General features: G+C 43.2%; 8 protein-coding genes across 8 annotated transcripts; 5 read left to right on the plus strand and 3 right to left on the minus strand.

Moving 5' to 3' along the window:
* Nucleotides 1-840: 840 nt before the first annotated feature.
* On the minus strand, nucleotides 841-2,890 carry FSST1_006625 (POT family-domain-containing protein; the record flags this gene model as incomplete). Its single annotated transcript, XM_083233012.1, has 9 exons — nucleotides 841-1,069; nucleotides 1,127-1,373; nucleotides 1,423-1,579; nucleotides 1,632-1,881; nucleotides 1,938-2,036; nucleotides 2,087-2,378; nucleotides 2,438-2,565; nucleotides 2,621-2,676; nucleotides 2,741-2,890. The coding sequence occupies 9 exons, from the start codon at nucleotides 2,888-2,890 to the stop codon at nucleotides 841-843; spliced, it is 1,608 nt and encodes a 535-aa protein (XP_083090055.1).
* Nucleotides 2,891-3,286: 396 nt separating this feature from the next.
* On the plus strand, nucleotides 3,287-4,473 carry FSST1_006626 (Alpha/Beta hydrolase protein; the record flags this gene model as incomplete). The annotated part of the gene is made up of 3 exons (XM_083233013.1): nucleotides 3,287-3,787; nucleotides 3,832-4,129; nucleotides 4,181-4,473. The coding sequence occupies 3 exons, from the start codon at nucleotides 3,287-3,289 to the stop codon at nucleotides 4,471-4,473; spliced, it is 1,092 nt and encodes a 363-aa protein (XP_083090056.1).
* A 565-nt stretch (nucleotides 4,474-5,038) lies between these two features.
* Nucleotides 5,039-5,681, plus strand: FSST1_006627 (FAD dependent oxidoreductase; the record flags this gene model as incomplete). The annotated part of the gene is made up of 4 exons (XM_083233014.1): nucleotides 5,039-5,067; nucleotides 5,124-5,243; nucleotides 5,290-5,488; nucleotides 5,550-5,681. 4 exons carry the CDS (start codon nucleotides 5,039-5,041, stop codon nucleotides 5,679-5,681), a joined length of 480 nt encoding a protein of 159 aa, XP_083090057.1.
* A 177-nt stretch (nucleotides 5,682-5,858) lies between these two features.
* Nucleotides 5,859-6,307, plus strand: FSST1_006628 (FAD-dependent oxidoreductase; the record flags this gene model as incomplete). The annotated part of the gene is made up of 2 exons (XM_083233015.1): nucleotides 5,859-5,953; nucleotides 6,007-6,307. The coding sequence occupies 2 exons, from the start codon at nucleotides 5,859-5,861 to the stop codon at nucleotides 6,305-6,307; spliced, it is 396 nt and encodes a 131-aa protein (XP_083090058.1).
* Nucleotides 6,308-6,964: 657 nt separating this feature from the next.
* On the minus strand, nucleotides 6,965-8,053 carry FSST1_006629 (fungal specific transcription factor domain-containing protein; the record flags this gene model as incomplete). Its single annotated transcript, XM_083233016.1, has 1 exon — nucleotides 6,965-8,053. One exon carries the CDS (start codon nucleotides 8,051-8,053, stop codon nucleotides 6,965-6,967), a length of 1,089 nt encoding a protein of 362 aa, XP_083090059.1.
* Nucleotides 8,054-11,248: 3,195 nt separating this feature from the next.
* Nucleotides 11,249-13,310, plus strand: FSST1_006630 (flavin-containing monooxygenase; the record flags this gene model as incomplete). The annotated part of the gene is made up of 8 exons (XM_083233017.1): nucleotides 11,249-11,461; nucleotides 11,510-11,806; nucleotides 11,860-12,582; nucleotides 12,635-12,650; nucleotides 12,705-12,775; nucleotides 12,825-12,909; nucleotides 12,958-13,120; nucleotides 13,169-13,310. The coding sequence occupies 8 exons, from the start codon at nucleotides 11,249-11,251 to the stop codon at nucleotides 13,308-13,310; spliced, it is 1,710 nt and encodes a 569-aa protein (XP_083090060.1).
* A 450-nt stretch (nucleotides 13,311-13,760) lies between these two features.
* Nucleotides 13,761-14,621, plus strand: FSST1_006631 (uncharacterized protein; the record flags this gene model as incomplete). Its single annotated transcript, XM_083233018.1, has 1 exon — nucleotides 13,761-14,621. One exon carries the CDS (start codon nucleotides 13,761-13,763, stop codon nucleotides 14,619-14,621), a length of 861 nt encoding a protein of 286 aa, XP_083090061.1.
* A 2,265-nt stretch (nucleotides 14,622-16,886) lies between these two features.
* On the minus strand, nucleotides 16,887-17,758 carry FSST1_006632 (uncharacterized protein; the record flags this gene model as incomplete). Its single annotated transcript, XM_083233019.1, has 5 exons — nucleotides 16,887-17,111; nucleotides 17,169-17,300; nucleotides 17,352-17,489; nucleotides 17,542-17,633; nucleotides 17,680-17,758. The coding sequence occupies 5 exons, from the start codon at nucleotides 17,756-17,758 to the stop codon at nucleotides 16,887-16,889; spliced, it is 666 nt and encodes a 221-aa protein (XP_083090062.1).
* Nucleotides 17,759-18,214: the final 456 nt, after the last annotated feature.

Consider the following 18,214-nt stretch of genomic DNA (forward strand, 5'->3'; position numbering starts at 1 on the left):
CAATATCCGGGAGAAGAACTTAACTATGATAGAAGATTGGCCTAAGGTGTTGTTTCTGGAGAAGCAGGCTATGTTACTATAGGAGCGTTAGTAATCAGGCGAATTTGAGAAGATGAGCCATTCTGATATTCTTTGTTCCATGATGTCTACTAGCTACGAGTTCGGCTATCGGCTATCGGCTAACACTACTCTTGAGCGTTTATAAATATCGAGTTTACCTTGGTATTACCATACTGTAAAACTTTTAATCGATATCACTATCATAAATATTTGTTACTCTAGTTATAGTATTCTACATTAAACTTGTATATAAAAGGTTCAAACTGTCTATTCTATACTAGAGGTGGTAGAAATAGTATAGTCGGCGAATGATGGTCTCATTTTGGAAGTAGATAAATGATCAAATACACCGAAAGTAAGATCACTCTCGTCAGGGTATACCATGAAGTACATAACTTAATAAAGTAAATAATGTAGCGCTATAGTTCAGTATAACTCTGCTTAGTTACTTACTAGCTAAATTTTTGAGAGTATAAGACTTGAAGTCCAGGAGTATATACAAGCTTCCCGATTTTGAGTCATTGGAGTTCACATTAAAGAATGTGCCTCATGGCTCCACCCACAGTGCTGTCGGTGATCAGATGGGCGACTTGGGTTCCTCATCCTCACTTAATGGTAAGATAATCTCATTATGTCTCGATCGTGAGAGTGTTATTTTGAGTTTTCGTTTAAATTCACAAAACAAAGGCATCATGGCCAATACCTATACGTGCCTTCTCGGTATATCTCATTTGTATGATAGTCCTTCACGTTTATTTAAGAGTAAAAGTTACCGTCACTCTAGTTTCCTGGAGTGCCTTCAATAACAATATCATCAGATCGAGACCGTTGCTTTCGGCCTTTATAGAAACAAGCATAAAATGCACAACCAGCAACAAACCCAGAAACACCAACTGAAGCATACATCCACACAAGATATGGGTCCTGCGATACTGCTCCTAGAGCAATACATATGGCTGCAGCGACTGCAATTGTCAACCAAAACAGAGCAGATATTACAGATCGCAAGCTAGTAGTACAGTCAGCACTTTCAAGTATATTAGGTAGGAGGTGGGTAGAAACGTACTTCTTGGGCGCCTGGGTAAAAGCTAACTCCAGTCCGGTAATAATTACAAAAGCTTCAGATAATGCCACAAGAATATAGGCTGGCGCCTGGATCCAAACGTGTATGCTCTTGGGGGGAGATTTGTAGATGTAGTGTTGGAGTACTGCTGCGTAGGCCATTGAGATGGAAGCAAACATGAAGCCCATGAAGATTCGTGTGACTGGATCAAAGTCGATCTTGTACTTTCGAAGGAGTGGATAAACAATCACTAAGCAATAGTTAGCAACATACTTGTCCGGGTTGTTTTTTCAGCTTACAGTCGAGGAAAGGAATAAAGAAGCAGAGGGCGATCGGATCAAGATTCTGCAAGAGATCATTCGGTGTTCCGTGAAGTGCCATAGTCCCAGCTTGAGAAATAAGATTATTCCACATCTGATTCCAGCAGATAAAGTAAAAGGGGAAGAAAAGGAACATCTGAACATTGATTGTCAGCACAATCTTGATAGTAACATCGCTATAATATTACCTTGCAGCTTTTGAGTCCTCTCTGGACATCGCCAACATATTGATCGGTATATCTCTCCTGGCTAGCCAAAGGGTACATCTCACTATGGCCCCGATCTATGAGGACTGATGGTTGCGCATTGTCAAACCCATTTTCCTTGATCGCGATGCTGGTGGTTCGGCATGCGTCGAGGATAGCAGAGCCAACTGGGGGAACTCGCACATATTTGTTTTTGCCCGATACAAAAACGCCTGCCGAGATTACAATAGCGCTGAAATAGTCAGGATTAGCACATAACATCGTGGCCGACAATTAAGGATTGCTTACATAAGAGGAATCAAGTATGCTAGCCAGAATGAGTGATGGGCCTCGACATTGACGGTGATGAGAGGCGACAAGGCTCCGATGTTGACAACCCAGTAGAACCTGCATAGCTATTAGTCTATCTATTGTACACTGAGATAGAACCAACTGACCACATGAAAAGTCTTTGCACGGTGAGCTCTGGGTCCACGACAACTTCCTCTCCAGACCTGAGAGTTTTGAGAACAGGTTGCGAGTGCTGATACTGCTCAGCACACATGGGTGTAACATTAGCCTTGATACCACCCGTTCCAAGACCTATTGTGACCATCGCAGCAATCAGACCTCCGAGACCAGCATTGTTCAGAATGGCCGTTGGAGTAGATGTGGAAACAAGTATGACGAGGCCGATGATGTAAATAACACATGCACAACAAATAGCCTTGAACTTTCCAAGATATTGGTCTGTAAGATGATGTATCAGTTTATTGTGTAACCAAGGGAAATATTTGTTTGGTTCTTACCAGCAATGATGGCACCAATGACTGTTGATGCGTAGGCCCAGAACTTGAAGAAATTGCCGAGCGCTGTAGCAACGGCTTGTCCTTTTCCAAGAGCTCCGGGCAGATCGGATCCTGGATCATAAGGGTTACTGTAGTTTATATCGTCAGCGATAAAAGGACCCGGTCATAAGAGTGTTAACTGACTTGATGTAATTCTGGATAGGACCCGAAAGGCCAAAGTATGTAAATCGCTCGCCGAGCTAGATCATGTCTGTCAGTTTGAACACTTGGTACATGTCATGTTTTTTCGGATGTCTTGTGTACCTCGACGGCCAGAATAAGCAATGCAATCTTGGGTAACTTATCAGGAACCCTCCTCAGACCTTGCCAATGGGCTTGAGCCCCGGCGATGCTCTTCGTATCTGCCGCATTGGCATCAGATCCTTTCGAATCCATGTTGATCTCAGATACCATGTCGAGTAATCGTGGTCAATGTTGGTCAAAAGACAAAGTTCAGCTGTTTAGTGACTGCACAATATGGCCTTGAAAGAGGTTGCCGAGATCCATATATAAATAAGCATGGGTGAATTGGAGAAAATACCCCAGACTCATTACGGGGCGAACTGATAACGCGGGGTTTGGTCACGGTCTCTGATAGGCGGCGTTCGCAGGCCTATCTTGGTAGATAGCGGTTGCGGGTCTTCAAGATCGGCCTTCAGAACGCCACCAATCACGACTGAGCCCGAATCAGGACATGGCAAAGTGGATCAAGGGCTTTCCAGGTTTCAGAGACTAATACATTTGTTTTAATCCTCTTCAATGATTGTGAATCTCACTCAATGAAACATTGCCTTGTTATTAGTTTCTACCATGTCTATCACAACCACTACCAATGTCCAAGAGGTTACCACCTCGTTGCCACACCTGCAGCGCCTTGAAATACAAGATGATGAGTACCCAGGTCTTGACCCAGAGTGGAGAAAGCTATGGAATACTCATGGTAGCTCCACGATTCGAGCTGATGAAGTCAGCATCGAGGAGTACCGACTCGACCCGGCCAAGTACAGTTTTACTTATCCTACCTACGAAGGCCCTGAAGTCTTTCATGTCGAGGACAGAAAAATCCCCGTGACGAAGCCTGAGGGTGAGATCACCATTAGAATCTACTCGCCCGAGCGACCAGGGCCTTTTCCTGTTCATATTAACTTTCACGGTGGTGGTTGGGTCTTGGGTGGTCTCAATTCGGAAGCAGCTTGGTGTCGACACATGTGCAATGAGGCATCTATCAAGATTATCGACGTTGATTACCGTATGGGTCCGGAGTATGTGTATCCAACTGCCATCTATGATTGTTGGGACTCTGTAAAATGGGTATGCCAGTCACCCTTGCCATATACATCCACTAACTTGACCAGGTATTGAACAATGCGGCACAACTCAACATCAATCCCAAGAGTATCTCATTCGGCGGCCTTTCCGCCGGTGGCCACATGTCAGCAGTCCTTGCTCACTTTGCTCGCGATGAGGGGATCGACATCAAGTTACATCTAATGATCGTTCCCGCGATAGATATGCGCTATTGCAATCCCAAGATGAAGCAACTCACAACAGAAAACTGTCCCTATGAGAGTGTGTTACAGTTACAGAACGTACCATGGGGACCATTAGGTAGAGAGCAGTGGTTTCTGAAGTATTGGGTTAGCCAAGATGCTGGTAAGTACATTATTACTCCGAAATAGGGTTGAGACTGATGGGAGATTGTAGACAAGCTTGAGCATATCTTGAATAATGAGTGGATCATGACCCCAGTACTTGCCCCAAACTTCAAGGGTCTACCTCGAGCACATATCGTGACAGCAGAATTCGACCTTGAACGCGATGAGGGCGAATTGTATGGACAGATGCTCTTGAATGCTGGTAATCATGTTACTGCCAAGAGATACAAGGGGTGTCCTCACGCGTTTGGTCATTATAACCATCCTGAGCGTGGCATGACAAAGAGCTTCGAGTTCACTAGGGATACCGCAACATTATTAAGGGATGTTCATAAGTCTTGAAACACAAGTTAAGAGTTCATAGAGAAAAGAACAGTCAAAGAAATGTTTTTATTTCTTCACTTTTAGCTTAAAATGTAGTCAACTCATGGAGGAGTAACACAGTTTCCAATTTAAGACGTTATCCTTTCGTATTCATGAGGATTCAATGCTACACTCAAGCCAATACTCTTCACCTGTCCGATATACAAGATTAAGCAGGAACATCTACAGTATTCAAATCGAAAAATCCCTTCTCAAAGAAATCTGCTTAGATACATGTATGCCTCAATTGATTGGATTCATACGGTCTTTAATAATACCATCATGTTACCCTAGACATACCATACTTAGACCCACATCCTTATCTATCCTTTATCTATCTCCGCTGATGAACGCCGCCAATCATAATTGATGCCGATCCATCGATAAGAGTTGGCCGAGACTAGCCACAATTACCCTAGTCTGGTTTGCGAACGGAAAGCAACCGACAAGATATCAAGATATTTAGAAGAGTATCTTCAGACTTACTGTCAGGCCATAACTTACCCTTCCATTTTAATTTTACACAAGTTGAATATTATCTATGATGGCTTCAGATAGTATCGTTATTGTTGGGTATAGTCCATTCGATCTTTGGGACTTTATTGTTATTTTATTAACAACCGCTCTAGCGCAGGGATCATTGGCTTAGACGTCGCCCTTGTCCTTTCACAGAGGGGATATGGGAAGAACATCACAGTCGTTGCTGAGCATCTTCCTGGTGATACAGCACCGTCATATACTTCACCATGGTGAGTCCAACCAGCAATTGCCAAGTACATATCTAATACATTTTAGGGCTGGTTGCAACTTCTCGGCTATTTCTGGTACCGATGCCAATGCTATCAAATGGGACCGAAAAGGTTACACACATTTGAAGAGTCTTGCTTCCGAAAGCCCCGATAAATCATTTGTCAAAAGGACACCTTCGGTCGAGTTTTGGGATGACAATGTACCCCATGACAAAATCAAGGCAATGGCAGAATATCTTGACGACGTAAGTGACCTCTAGTATTGGAGATATGTCTTGTTCCTTTGTGATACTAAAATCTGTCAAGTTTCGAATCTTGCCCACCCAAGACCTTCCTAAAGGTGTCAAGTTCGGATGTGCGTTTACTACTCTCACAGTCAATGCCCCGGCACATTGTCGATACCTTTACGGGAAGTTGGAAAACGAATACGGCGTCTGATTCATAAGGCAAAAACTTCCCAGTATCCATGCCGCGTTTGCAGACCCAGCAACAAAAGTCGTCTTCAATTGCACGGGAAATGCATCAAGGACGCTCCCGGGAGTTCAAGATGATAAATGCTACCCAACAAGAGGACAAGTATTACTGGCAAGGGCTCCACAGGTCAGCACAAACATCATGCGTCATGGTAAAGACTATGAGACGTATATCATCCCTAGGCCTGGTTCAAATGGCAATGTTGTCTTGGGAGGGTACATGCAAAAGGGCATAGAGTGAGTTATCACTTGATCCACAAGACAAACTGGTTGGCTGACATGGTAAATAGTGATAGCTCAACTTATCACGCTGAGAGCAAGTCGATTCTAGCACGGACAACAGAGCTCAGCACCGAGCTAAGGTCAAATGATGTCGAAGTACTCGCCGCGTTTGCTGGTATTCGTCCGTCTCGTGAGGGAGGTGCACGGATTGAGAGAGACGAGATCATCATTGATGGAGTAAAGCGTCCGATTGTGCACAACTACGGTGCCGGTGGTACGGGTTTTCAAGCAGGCTATGGTATGGCTTTGGATGCCGTTGACAGTGTTGAGGACATATTGAGTGTGCTACCAGCCAAGGCAATGTTGTGAAAAAGATTGATGAAATAGATGGCTGAGCATGATTGACTTAAATGACCTCATTCAAGGCCAGTTTTACATGTGGCTCCAGTTTAAAAACCTTGTCTATACCACGCCAGAATATCGCATCAATCCTTAATAAACCCAGACGAAGAACCTCGAATGTGCTTGCCTTTAGTCGTAGCTGCTTCCGAATTGACAATAGTAGCTGAAGCCAAAATGATGCCTCTTCAACAGTTGGGGATGATACAAACATGAAAAGAACGGCAAAGGGTAGTGATGAGAACGCACCCTGGCACCAAGGTGGCCAGTGCCGTGCAGGTCCCTCGGCTTTGAGATTATCAATAAAGCCGACGAATCCTTCAAGCGCGATCCGGAAGCTAGCCCGGGGTTCCCAGTTCTGGCCTGACGTATCGATAGTAGTAGATGAGTTCGAGTGGACAGTGGCGCGTAGAGCCAGAAAAATTATATAATGACAGCCAAGCTCATTGCCAATAAGAGGCATTGTACTATCATGAGTAGATTCTGCCGATCCAATGGTATCCCGCATGCTGGAAAGCTCATTCACTATACTGCAGATATATGGGATCTGTCCAACTGCTGACGACCTGAGAGAACTGCTAATCGTAAGAACCAATACTATAAAATACTAGCCGGGGATACAACTTACTAGAGACGATCGAGTATTGTAGCAAGGTGTGTGGTGATAGCTGAGTACGTCATTATATGTGACCACTGCGCGGCGTCAAGACTACTTCCATGTCTATCCTCCACACTCAATTCATCCACTAGCCAATTTGATCTGTTGATATACAGCGTCCTTCCCAGGGATGCTGCTAGCCATTTATCAAGGGCGTAGACAAAGAATGATAGCCGACGTCTTGCGTATGCTTGAGCCAGCGGAATACTCCAGGTTGTAGGATCGAGATGTAGACCGATATTCATTGCCGCCGAAACCAGGGTTCCCATGTTTGTCCATCGGTACGACGAGTCTGATACCAGGGGGTTGAAAGAGGGCCTGACGACAAGCAAGAGCAGAGTTTGCACGGTCGCAATAGTTGGAGAATGGATCTCAGACGCAACACTGGTGTTGATTAGGCCAGCTAGATTCTTAGCATTGGGTGGGTCATAGGCCATGTCGATACAAAGTTGGTCATCATACATAGCGAAAGGCAAGGAGATGGAGTAAATAGCCGCCAGTAGAGAAGGGGAGCTTTTTGCAGGATCCGGAGGTGACTCTTCTGAGAAAATTGGATAATGAGGCGCAATGAACTTGTGATAAAGACGGATTAAATTATTGCCTATATTTTGAGGAATGGTCTTTTCTAGTTGTTGTCTAGCGTCGGATGTTCGAATCGGCTGATGCCCTGCTTCCTGTCGACTTTGCATGAATAGTGATGCATGAGGAATGAGAAACTGAACAGGTGGATCGCTGTTGACTGAGCGTATAGCCAATTGTTTAAACTTGAGAGTGCCGTGGTCGTCTGTCTGATAGTGTTGTAAAAGATAAGGATCCATATCACCCGTAGCACCGAGGGTTTCCGGAGGTAGGTCTTGGTTACCATCTAATAGAGGATAGACGCTATCCGATAGCTTATCGTTTGGTACAGGCTCTGTGCTCAAAGAATTATCGTTGGGCGTTTGGAACATGAACTGATATTCCGCACTGTCCATGTTCAGGTCTTGGAAAAACTGCATATCAATGTGTGAAAAGGGAGCCATTAACGCCGGTGAGTCAATGTCTTGCTCTGAGGCCATGGCCTCTGACGATGGAGAAACGCCATCCATAAATTCTTCTGGTGCAGATCCTGATATCTCGTTACTGGCTGTTTGCTGCCTCTTCCTCGGTTTGGCGGCTTCTTGAAAGGTGCACACTCGATCATGCTGCTGACACGATTTACAAGGGGGCTCCGTATCAATTCGACAGGCCGTTTTACGAGAGCGACAGAAGTCGCATGGCCTCTGGCGCTTGCTCATGTATTTGCGCATAGGTCAGTGGTAATGATGGTGTTGAGTTGAACAGGAATGAGACTAATCCAAGTTTAGTTATCTTTGTTAATCTTAGCGTCAGAAAGCGCTCCGAATGTTTTTCCATGACTTTTAAAATGATTCGCCCCAGTTAAAGACACAGTTAAAGATACTTTATTATTCTCTAGGGTAGGGTAGATTAAGATAATAGGTCTATATATAATTTAGATTAATTATATAAATTTAGCCTCTAGATTTAGCCTTACTTTAATTTAATATTATAAATTATTTTAATAGAACCCTAGATTAACCTTTAATTTTACCTTATTTTCTAGTTACCTCTATATATAGTATTTATTATTATAGTCTTATATTAATAACCTTAACCCTTTAATTAAAGATATTAATAATATAAATAACCTGCCTTATTAAGTAAATTAGCTACTATTAGATATACCTTATATTTATAGCTATAAGGAAATTTTCCTCTTTAGCCCTTAGTTTTTTATTTAACTCTAGCTTTTTATATAGCCTTATTAAGGCGCCTAGCTCTTTATAGAAATAATATCTCTTAGCCTTTTCTTTCTTATTAAACTCTTTTTCTTTTAATAAAAGTAAAAGAATTTAATAACTAAAGGTAATTAGCCTAATAGTATTATTATAATTAAAAGGGTTAAAATCCTAGCTTATTAAAAAGGCCTTTTTTATAAAATTAAAATCCCTTAATAATAATATTATAATAGCCTTAATAGCCTTAGGCTTAAGGTTATAATTATTATTATAATAAAAATCTATTTTTTCTATTAAGCTTTAATAGTATATATAATTTAGCTAAATAACTAGGGGGTAAATATATTATATTTATAATATAATTAATATTATAAATTAAAAGGAAAGAATTATAATTAATTAACTATTATATTAATATTAATATAATTTTAATAAATTAATAATTATAAGAGAAAGAAATAGCTATTATATATATAGCTTAAAAGCTTCTTTTATATAATCCTTATTATAGAGTTTAATTATTACCTTAATATATATATTTTTAATAGAAAATTTAATTATTAAGAGAATCTTATTTTAAAATAATAAGTTTTTAATTTATATAGATATTTTATTAAATATTAGAGTTATTAAGAGGCTTAGACTTATATTTATTTATATTTATTAGTAAAGTATAGAAATTAATAAATTAAAATAATTTAACTTTAAGGGTCCTTATATATAGCATGATAAGCAAGAAATATCCCTTCCTATATTGTCTCATCATATATGAAATAGGTAAGTTTCAAACAATCGAATCTTTAAGCAAATCGAATTGGCACCTATATTTTCTTTTAAAAAGGATATTGCCAATCCGATGGCTACGAGTCGGTATCTGAACTCCAAGCGCAAACACAAGGACGTGATCCTTGACTGTTCTCGGTTCCTTGTCCCTTAGCCGAGACTCTATATTGGAGACCAGTACTCTATAACACCCAGGGCGATATCGGTCAGAAGAATAGAAAATCTCGATTTGAGTCCAGACCCAATTCATGGTGCACTTTTTGTGTGTTATGATGCAACAACATATAAAGATAATGGAGACAAATGATCTGGGAGGAAATTGGGCAGTGATCTTAGGACAGATATTGATGATTTATACTGGAACGCAAGGAAGAGTGACCTGCTTTTCTTCCTCGATCGACTTACTATTGCGCACTAAATCCGGACATTTAAAGTAATCTAAAGGAAGTGCATCATAACCTCTTTTTGACTTTCTGTGTTAATGACAGGCATGCTGCTGTCTCTTTATTGTAAGCTAAGGCTAAATGTTTGTATTCGCTTGTGGAGAATGTCCACCAAGGAAAATGTAGATAAAAGCGGCGAGAGAAACTGAAGCATGACAAGGTGAGTAGGTGATGGGCCTTTGAAGACATCCCTCACACTGGGCAAGCTCCGGATCTCCGGATCCCGAGAGATTCATCTGATCAGTGCCTTCCCCGCGTTTTCCGCTGATTCGGTTTAGCTTGAATTCAAAACGCGATAAACGCGAAGGAGCGAGCCAAGATGAATTGGCTAATTTGGGAGGGGTTTGCCTCGTTTTGCGGCGTGATGGTATGATCCTGGTCTGAACAGGGAGTAACGGTTTTCAGCTCTGACAACAACGATGGAGTCGGAACAACATGACGGCAGCGTAAAAGTATCATACAGGAGTTAGTTATTAAACTTATACCATATTTAATCTTAAAGAAGTGTCTAATTACGGTATTAACAAGCTAAAAAAAAACATCTCTTATATTATAAGATGGCACGAATAACCTATCTTACTTTGTTGTAGGATGGCTATTAATAGTGCAGCAAGTAACACGGGCTAATGAAAGGTGGACAAAATATGAGATAGTCCCATGGCTTACTGTGCCTCCAATTGCATTCCGATTTTGTCAATCACAGCACGGCGATTCACAGCCCGCCCCGGTTCCGACTTACCCCTCTCAATGCCCAACTCCTTGCGGACGATCTCTGCTAATTCCACGTCCTTGCGGAGCCGTATGCGCAGCACAGACCGGCCGGACGGAATGTTACCCCCAGTGCGGATCCATACCCTTTTGAAGGACATTGCGGACCCGTCTGGGCTCGGCAGTTGAAATAATTCGTGCTTCGTCGTCAGAATCTGGGGAAACGGGACAGGTGGGGTTTCATTTGTGGGAAAATAGGTTACATGCAGTGATGATATCGGATTTGGCCATGTGCAGCGAACGGGAGCCCGACATTACGTATATTTTATGATCTGCCAGGATGAGCCGTGTTACAGAAATTCACAATCACGACATTGTTTGGTAGAAATGTAAGGGCAGTGGATAGAAGTGCGAAGGTTAAATAGACACCATTCACCCCTCGATTTTATATTTTAATCGCACCATTTCAAGCCTCAACAAACTCATCAAAATCCATTGCAACTTTTCATCTCTATAATTACTTATTTTAACCTTTCACATAATGGGCGAGCCAATTTCCGGTCATGTCAAAAAGTTCAACACCGAGCTGACTGACTACTCCATCGCCCACCATGGTGATAAGGGTCCTTACGCAGATAACCTCGAAGTTGATGCTCTCGTTGTAGGAGCTGGCTTTGCTGGTATTTTCATGCTCAAGACTCTTCGTGACCGTGGTTACAAGACGGTCATTTACGAAGCCGGTAACGATATTGGCGTGAGTATACTGTGTCCAATTATGACCTGTCGCTGACCACGTACATAGGGCACCTGGCGATGGAACTGTTACCCAGGTGCAGGTGTCGACTCCGAAGTTCCTGAATACGAGTTCAGTTGGCCCGAAGTCTACAGCACTTGGACTTGGAATTCCAACTACCCGACTTACTCAGACCTTCGGGACTATTTTGACCATGTTGATAGTGTTATTGGTATTAAGAAGGACTGTGCTTTCAACACTGTTGTTGTCGGTGCTGAGTTTGATACTAAGAGTGGACGCTGGAATATTCGGACTCAAGATGGTCGTTTGGCCAAGGCTAAGTACCTTGTCTTGGGCACTGGCTTCGTAAGCATCTAGGCAATTATCGCCGTTCGATTCTCAATACTAACACCACTTAGGCCGCCCGTCGATATATCCCAGATTGGCCCGGCATGGACAAATTCAAAGGCATCATACACCACTCATCCTTCTGGCCGGACGAGGAAGTCAACGTAAAGGACAAGCGTGTCGCAATCATCGGCACAGGTGCCTCAGGAGTCCAGATCACTCAAGCCTGGGGCCCTAAAGCCGGCCATGTCAAAGTTTTCCAGCGAACTCCCAATTTAGCTGTCCCTATGCGACGTAAGTATCCCACTATTGAGGAGCAGAAGCATAGCAAGAAGTTTTACCCTGAGCTTTTCCGATACCGCGAGTATAACTTTGCCGGCTTCCACTATGACTGGTATGAGAAGAACACTTTTGACGATTCCCCCGAGGAGCGGGAGGCTGTGTATGAGAGAGTCTGGCGTGAAGGAGGATTCAGGTACTGGGTCGCCGTGTACAAAGACAACTTGTTCAACGCCGAGGCGAACAAGGAGTCGTACAAATTCTGGGCCAAGAAGACCCGCGAACGAATTGACGATCCCAAGAAAAGAGATCTTCTTGCCCCGCTTGAGATGCCACACTTCTTTGGCGTGAAGCGACCGTGCCTTGAGTACAATTACTTCGAGCAGTTCAACCGGCACAATGTGGATGTTGTGGATATCAAGAACAATGCTATCAAAGAGTTTAACGATACGGGAATTACTTTGGAGGATGGAAGTCATCATGAGTTTGATGTCATTGCTGTTGCTACAGGCTTTGTAAGTCCCCTTGTTCTAATTGTACACAGATGCATACTAATCATCGGCGCAGGATATCGTCAGCGGTGGTTAGTAAACTCTGCGATATGTATTTGTAATGTCCCTATTGACAAAAGTGCTAGTGATGACTCAACTCGGCCTCAAGAGTATTTATGGCACCGAGCTCGAGAAGGAGTGGAAGACTGGAGCCAAGGTACGCTTTGCCTTACTGACTTTCTGTGTAGTGCTAACAATTACATCAGACGTACCTTGGAGTTACTACTCCAGGTTATCCCAACATGTTCCATATCTATGGAGTCCACGGCCCCACTCTTCTTAGCAACGGACGTAAGTAACAATCCCACGGTACTTTGACAAGACACTGACAGGCCACAGCGACAACTGTCGAAGTACAAGGACGGTGGATCGCAGACTGCATCGACAAGATGAACGCCAACAACATCAAGTATATTAATCCAAACCCCGATGCAGCCGATGAATGGAAGCAGCATATTCTCGATCTTAACAACATTAGTCTCTTCCCTACTACACGCTCCACGTAAGCCTAAAGATTGTGAAAATAAAATTTATACTAACTGCTTGATAGCTACATGGGCGGATCTATTCCTGGTAAGATTTACGAGCCGGTTTGCTACGCTGGTGGTATCCCCCGATACAAGAAGGAGATTCGGGAAGCTCTAGATCACATGAAGGGTTTTGAGATTGTGAAGGGCTCAGCTAGACTTTAGACTCAGTCCAAGTAGAATATAGTAGCTTGCGAAAGGGCGCTAGAAATCAAGGTATTGTCATAGTGACTTCTTGGCAGTTAATAAAGTTGGTGACAATCGGGTTATATCCGAGCATGGCATTTGTGACTCCATGGAAGACCAACTGAGCCACACAAGGTATGGGTCATACGATATTATCCATAGAGCCACAGAAATTGGATTTTGTGCCCAACTTCCTTTTCAGCAACGAATCTCCATAATAATTTGACCCCTGCATGGCCGAGCCCTCGGTTGCGGCCAACATTGATCAACCAACAACTACCAAGACGGCAACACGGCCCTACAAGTATACAAGTCACATTGGAATGACCTTAAATATATTGGGGCCCCTGACATGACTCTGAGTTCTATGTTTACAAGAAATCGTCCAAGTCTATATTAACTCTTGTAATACCAATGACCTTTTCCAATATGCGTTTTTCTCCCGCCTACTTCACCTCGCTGGCTTGTTGGCTCGTCATGCTATTTAGGGAAGTGGCTGGGGATCAAACCAACAGCAGTGCCTTGAAAATAGACCTAGTGTTCCCTCTCAACGAGACATACAACCCATCACCAATGCTCCCTATCATTTTTTCCTATGGAGACCCAAGCACTATACCACTTTTCGAACCCCTCATTTCATACAGAGTGTGGAACGAAAGCAACCGCAGCACCACCAACACCGACTTTACCCTTAGTAGCATAAACTACGTGCCTTTAGTTAATGGGTCTAGCATCAACCCGTATATTGACTTTGGGTTTTATACACATCATTTCAATACTGAGGGAAGATGGAGTATATCTGTCATCCTCCGCTGGGCGTCCTGTTATGTTGATCCTGAAGTTGAATACGAGAGTCCAGGCGAATGGGGCAAGATTCACAGAAACAACACCTATGTCGGCACAGTCACTTTCACTACAAAAGGACCTTTGAAGCAGGTCGATCTTCTTGCTGCAACTAAGAACCAGACTTGCTCATCTCCTGTTGGAATAAACATCAACGTCGAGAGGACGGCGAAAGCAGTGTGGGGCGATGGTTTCGAAGGAGACACGTGCCCAATTGTGGACTCACCAACTGAGGCAGATAGCTGCTCCGTCACATTGAATCCTTCAGCTGTGTCAAATATTGATGCTGCTATGACGTCTATCCATTGCACCGGCCCAAAGGATGACGCTGAAGGCATTGACTGTGATGCTTGGCGGGAAGCTAGGAAGAACAGTGCGGGATTACGAGTTATTGCAGGAGGAGTAACTAGCTTGGCATTTGTGTTGAGTTTGGTAGCCCTTATCTAGGTTCGACTATAGGTAGTATGTTGTGTTTCGAGAAGAACCTTGGTTATCTTTTAGAACTCACCTCCACACTTGGTCTGTATGAACTATTACTTTTGACACAAAGCCCTGATCAGGGATCGGTGTTTTATTACCACTGCACTGCCAAGTAAAAAATAGCATGTAGCCTATCAGTCATGGGATACCACCAAGAAGGGATCATCGCCTTCCTATCTATGGGCTCAGCCGCATTCTTACCATACTTACTTGTTTGATGTACATAAATAAGTGAATATTTATCATGGATGAAAAAGCCATCGCATCCAAGGACGAAGCGTCTGTTTCACCACTATCTGAACAGAAATGCGCAATATTTGAAAACTTGGACGTTTGGCCTGAGCGAACTGCGCGCGAATATCGTTACAAACCGTCCATAGCAATGTACTTCAATGACTTGGTCGATGACTGCGGATACTGTCAATTGATAAAATCCACTATCATCTGCTACGGTCTGATCCCCCCCTGTGACTCTGTTTTTTTTTGTGAGAACGGAGGACGGCCTCATTCGTATTTCGGCTATTGGCTTCGAAGACAGTCCACCATGGAATGTTATCATCTATACGCCAGGACAGGTATGCGCCTTGATGAGTTGGAGTTTTCTATAATACTGATATTCTTCCAGAGTCAAAGTATTCCTCATTTACGAACTTTGCCCCGTCATCTAGAGTCTTGCGACCTTGATACGTCAGAGTGTTTCATGAAGACGCAGCTGTCAAGGTGTCTAGAAGATTATCCTACATGGGAAAAGACCGAGACCCCCCTCCCGACTCGAGTTATCTACATCGGTCCTTCGAACTCGCATATTCGGCTTTTTGAGTCGAAGGGATATATGGCGAGGTATGTGACTTTAAGTCACTGCTGGGGTGGCGAACAGCCGATGATAACCACCTCTTCCAATTTGGACACCCTGACTAATTACACCGACTTCGGTACTTCGCGAGGCACATGAAGGTGAACTGATAGTATGACTGGAACAACTCACCATAAAGCCTTTCTACCTAAACCTTCATACATTGGATTTACAATCACTGTATTGTTTTGTCTGTACGCCTCCAAGTATCTGCCTCCAAAAGAAACTTGAATGCGTCTAGCCCAAGACACTTGTCCAGCCAGGGTTGACGGTTCCAGTTTCGTCAAAGTACACGAGGTAGCACATAACTGTAGTAATGAGATTGAAGATTGTCAGCGTGATAACGACGCTGGCTGTTGAATTCAAGGCAAGACATTGAACAACCCACTGATCAACAACGACGCCCAATCTTCCCACGAAACTGCCCTTCGGTACATACGATGACGCCTCCGACTCTTTTCCGGCTTCGTCTCTTTGTTCCGTAACGCCCGCCGGCGTCACTTCTGTTTGCGTCGGGGCATCTTTGATCCGCACCACAGAAATTACTTTGCTTACAATGTCGAAAACCTTGGCCAGAATTACGCTCGATAAAGCAGCCACCATCAACAAGCTTATAGTCTGGGAAGAGCTATGCATAAATTCTGGAGGCGGTGGTAATACATTTTCAGACTCTGATATTTTGCGTCTCTCTTGCTTCGCATTCAGTGACAAGGCTATCATAACCACCTAAAACAAGCGAATTGGTACAATGTGGGCGTGGCCGAGATATTGAAGCGTCGCCGAGTAATAACAAACGATGACTAGATCAAACCTTGCAGAATTATCGAGGAAGCGCAGAATAATGATGTTATGGTGAGGAAAAGGGAAAAGCCCTCAGACGACTGGAAGTCCCCGATCGAACGACTGATGTTATGCCAGATCGAAATTTCGAATGGGAATTGAAAGAATATGCCGATGAGCAGAACAACGTCGCTTGTCTCCTCCTGGCTTTCCGGGGGTGTATACGGGAGCTCGGATTCCAACCCAAACAGATCAACCAAAAGCCTAGTAGCAAACCCAAATAATTATAACTTTGATTATATTAAAGGAAATAATCAATATGTAAGACTATTAATAGAGCTAGCTAGTCTTGCTTAAAGCATTGGTATTAACTAAAAAATAAATATCTTCCACTATTCAAAAATAAAGAAAGGATGCTCCTTAATGTAATGTTAAAACAAGTTATAAGTACTCTTCTACCCGATTTTAACAAAACAATAAAGAAGAAAAGAATTAAAATAGGGACAGAGGAAAAGTGAGTCTTAAGCCGTATTGTTTCTGAGATATCCGCATTGAATAAGCCATCACAGTCTTAGCTGAACCTAGGTCCCTTTCCCTCTTCAAAGTGCAGGGCGGGACATCATCTTTACAGCTCCTGAAACCGTACCGAAAAAACGTTGAAGGAACTCAATGCCGGTTTTAACAGCCACATTGAAATCAAAGGATGAAACAACACCACCAACAGTAACTAGGAACGTCTGTGCCAATGCGTTAAAATCAACTTTGGCGACCAATGTCTTTGCAATGTTGAGGAGGCTCTGAATGAAAGCAGCTCCAGGAATATCCTTTCACTTATTGTCAGTGTATGGCCGAGCCTATGCTTTTCCTCGCTGAGAACCTACAGGAAAGGAAGTGACGAGCTCGGCAAACCAATCCAAACCTTCTTTAGCCAGGGCATCGAGATCGACGGAGGAGGCAAATTGGTTGGTGAGATTGAATCCTTCCCGAGCCAACTCGTTAAAGTCCAAGGAGCCCTGAGTATATGTAAGTAGGGCATATGTTTCATAGCGAGTGGAAAGACATACAGAATCAATTAAGACCAAAATCTTCGTCAAAAGGTCGTTGACATCGTTTCGTTTAGCCAAACTACTGGGACCTTGTTTTACCTTAGGAGAGGTCTGCGCCAAGATGCTGAGGAAGGAATCAACATCTTCAGAGGTCTTCTTTTGGTCGGTCAATAGCAGGTCCAATAAAGCTCAAGACATATGTACTTACATCAGTGTCAACGACCGCAGTGCTTCCTTGAGCTCTAGCTTCTATGTTGAAAGGAGCTTCGATTGGTTGAAAGGGCTCACGGATATAGAGACCTATTAGAGATCAGCAAAGCTCATCATATACCCCCATAATATATACCTGAGCTCCTGTCAGAGATAGATGCAGCAAGCCCGGTTGTTGCAGAAAATAGGGTGAAGAACGTAACGAAAACCTTCATCTTGACGTCAATGTTACAATCGGAATAGGGCGCGTGGTTTTATGCCGCGTAAAGAATGATAGCCAAGAAATAGTCAGTGGGTTTCAGCTTCGCTGAATAAAAATGAGCGGCTAGGTTGGTTTGTAGTGACTGTCTAAAGAGTGTGAATGTGGTGGATGATCTATCCTCGAGTCGAGCAACGAAGTGGACTATTTGTACTCAACGATTCTTCTAGACATGCCAATACTTACTTTCTAAATTTGTGTTTTATAATTCGTGTGGTCTTCACATGCAATGTTTACACAGGAGATGCAAAGATCAACGTCGTGCTCGTCGATGCCTCGGATATTGAACTTGATGATCGCTGCCGCAACGACCCGTCAAACAGTCTCAGACATGGGTTAGTCTGTTTCATGCCAGAATCCTACAACTAACTGCCGGTCGGTAACCGTTTAGTTGAAGGTTTCTAAATGCTAG

The sequence above is a fragment of the Fusarium sambucinum genome, chromosome I (genome assembly GCF_050947815.1).
Source record: "Fusarium sambucinum isolate potato_lamoka chromosome I, whole genome shotgun sequence".
NCBI lineage: Eukaryota > Fungi > Ascomycota > Sordariomycetes > Hypocreales > Nectriaceae > Fusarium > Fusarium sambucinum.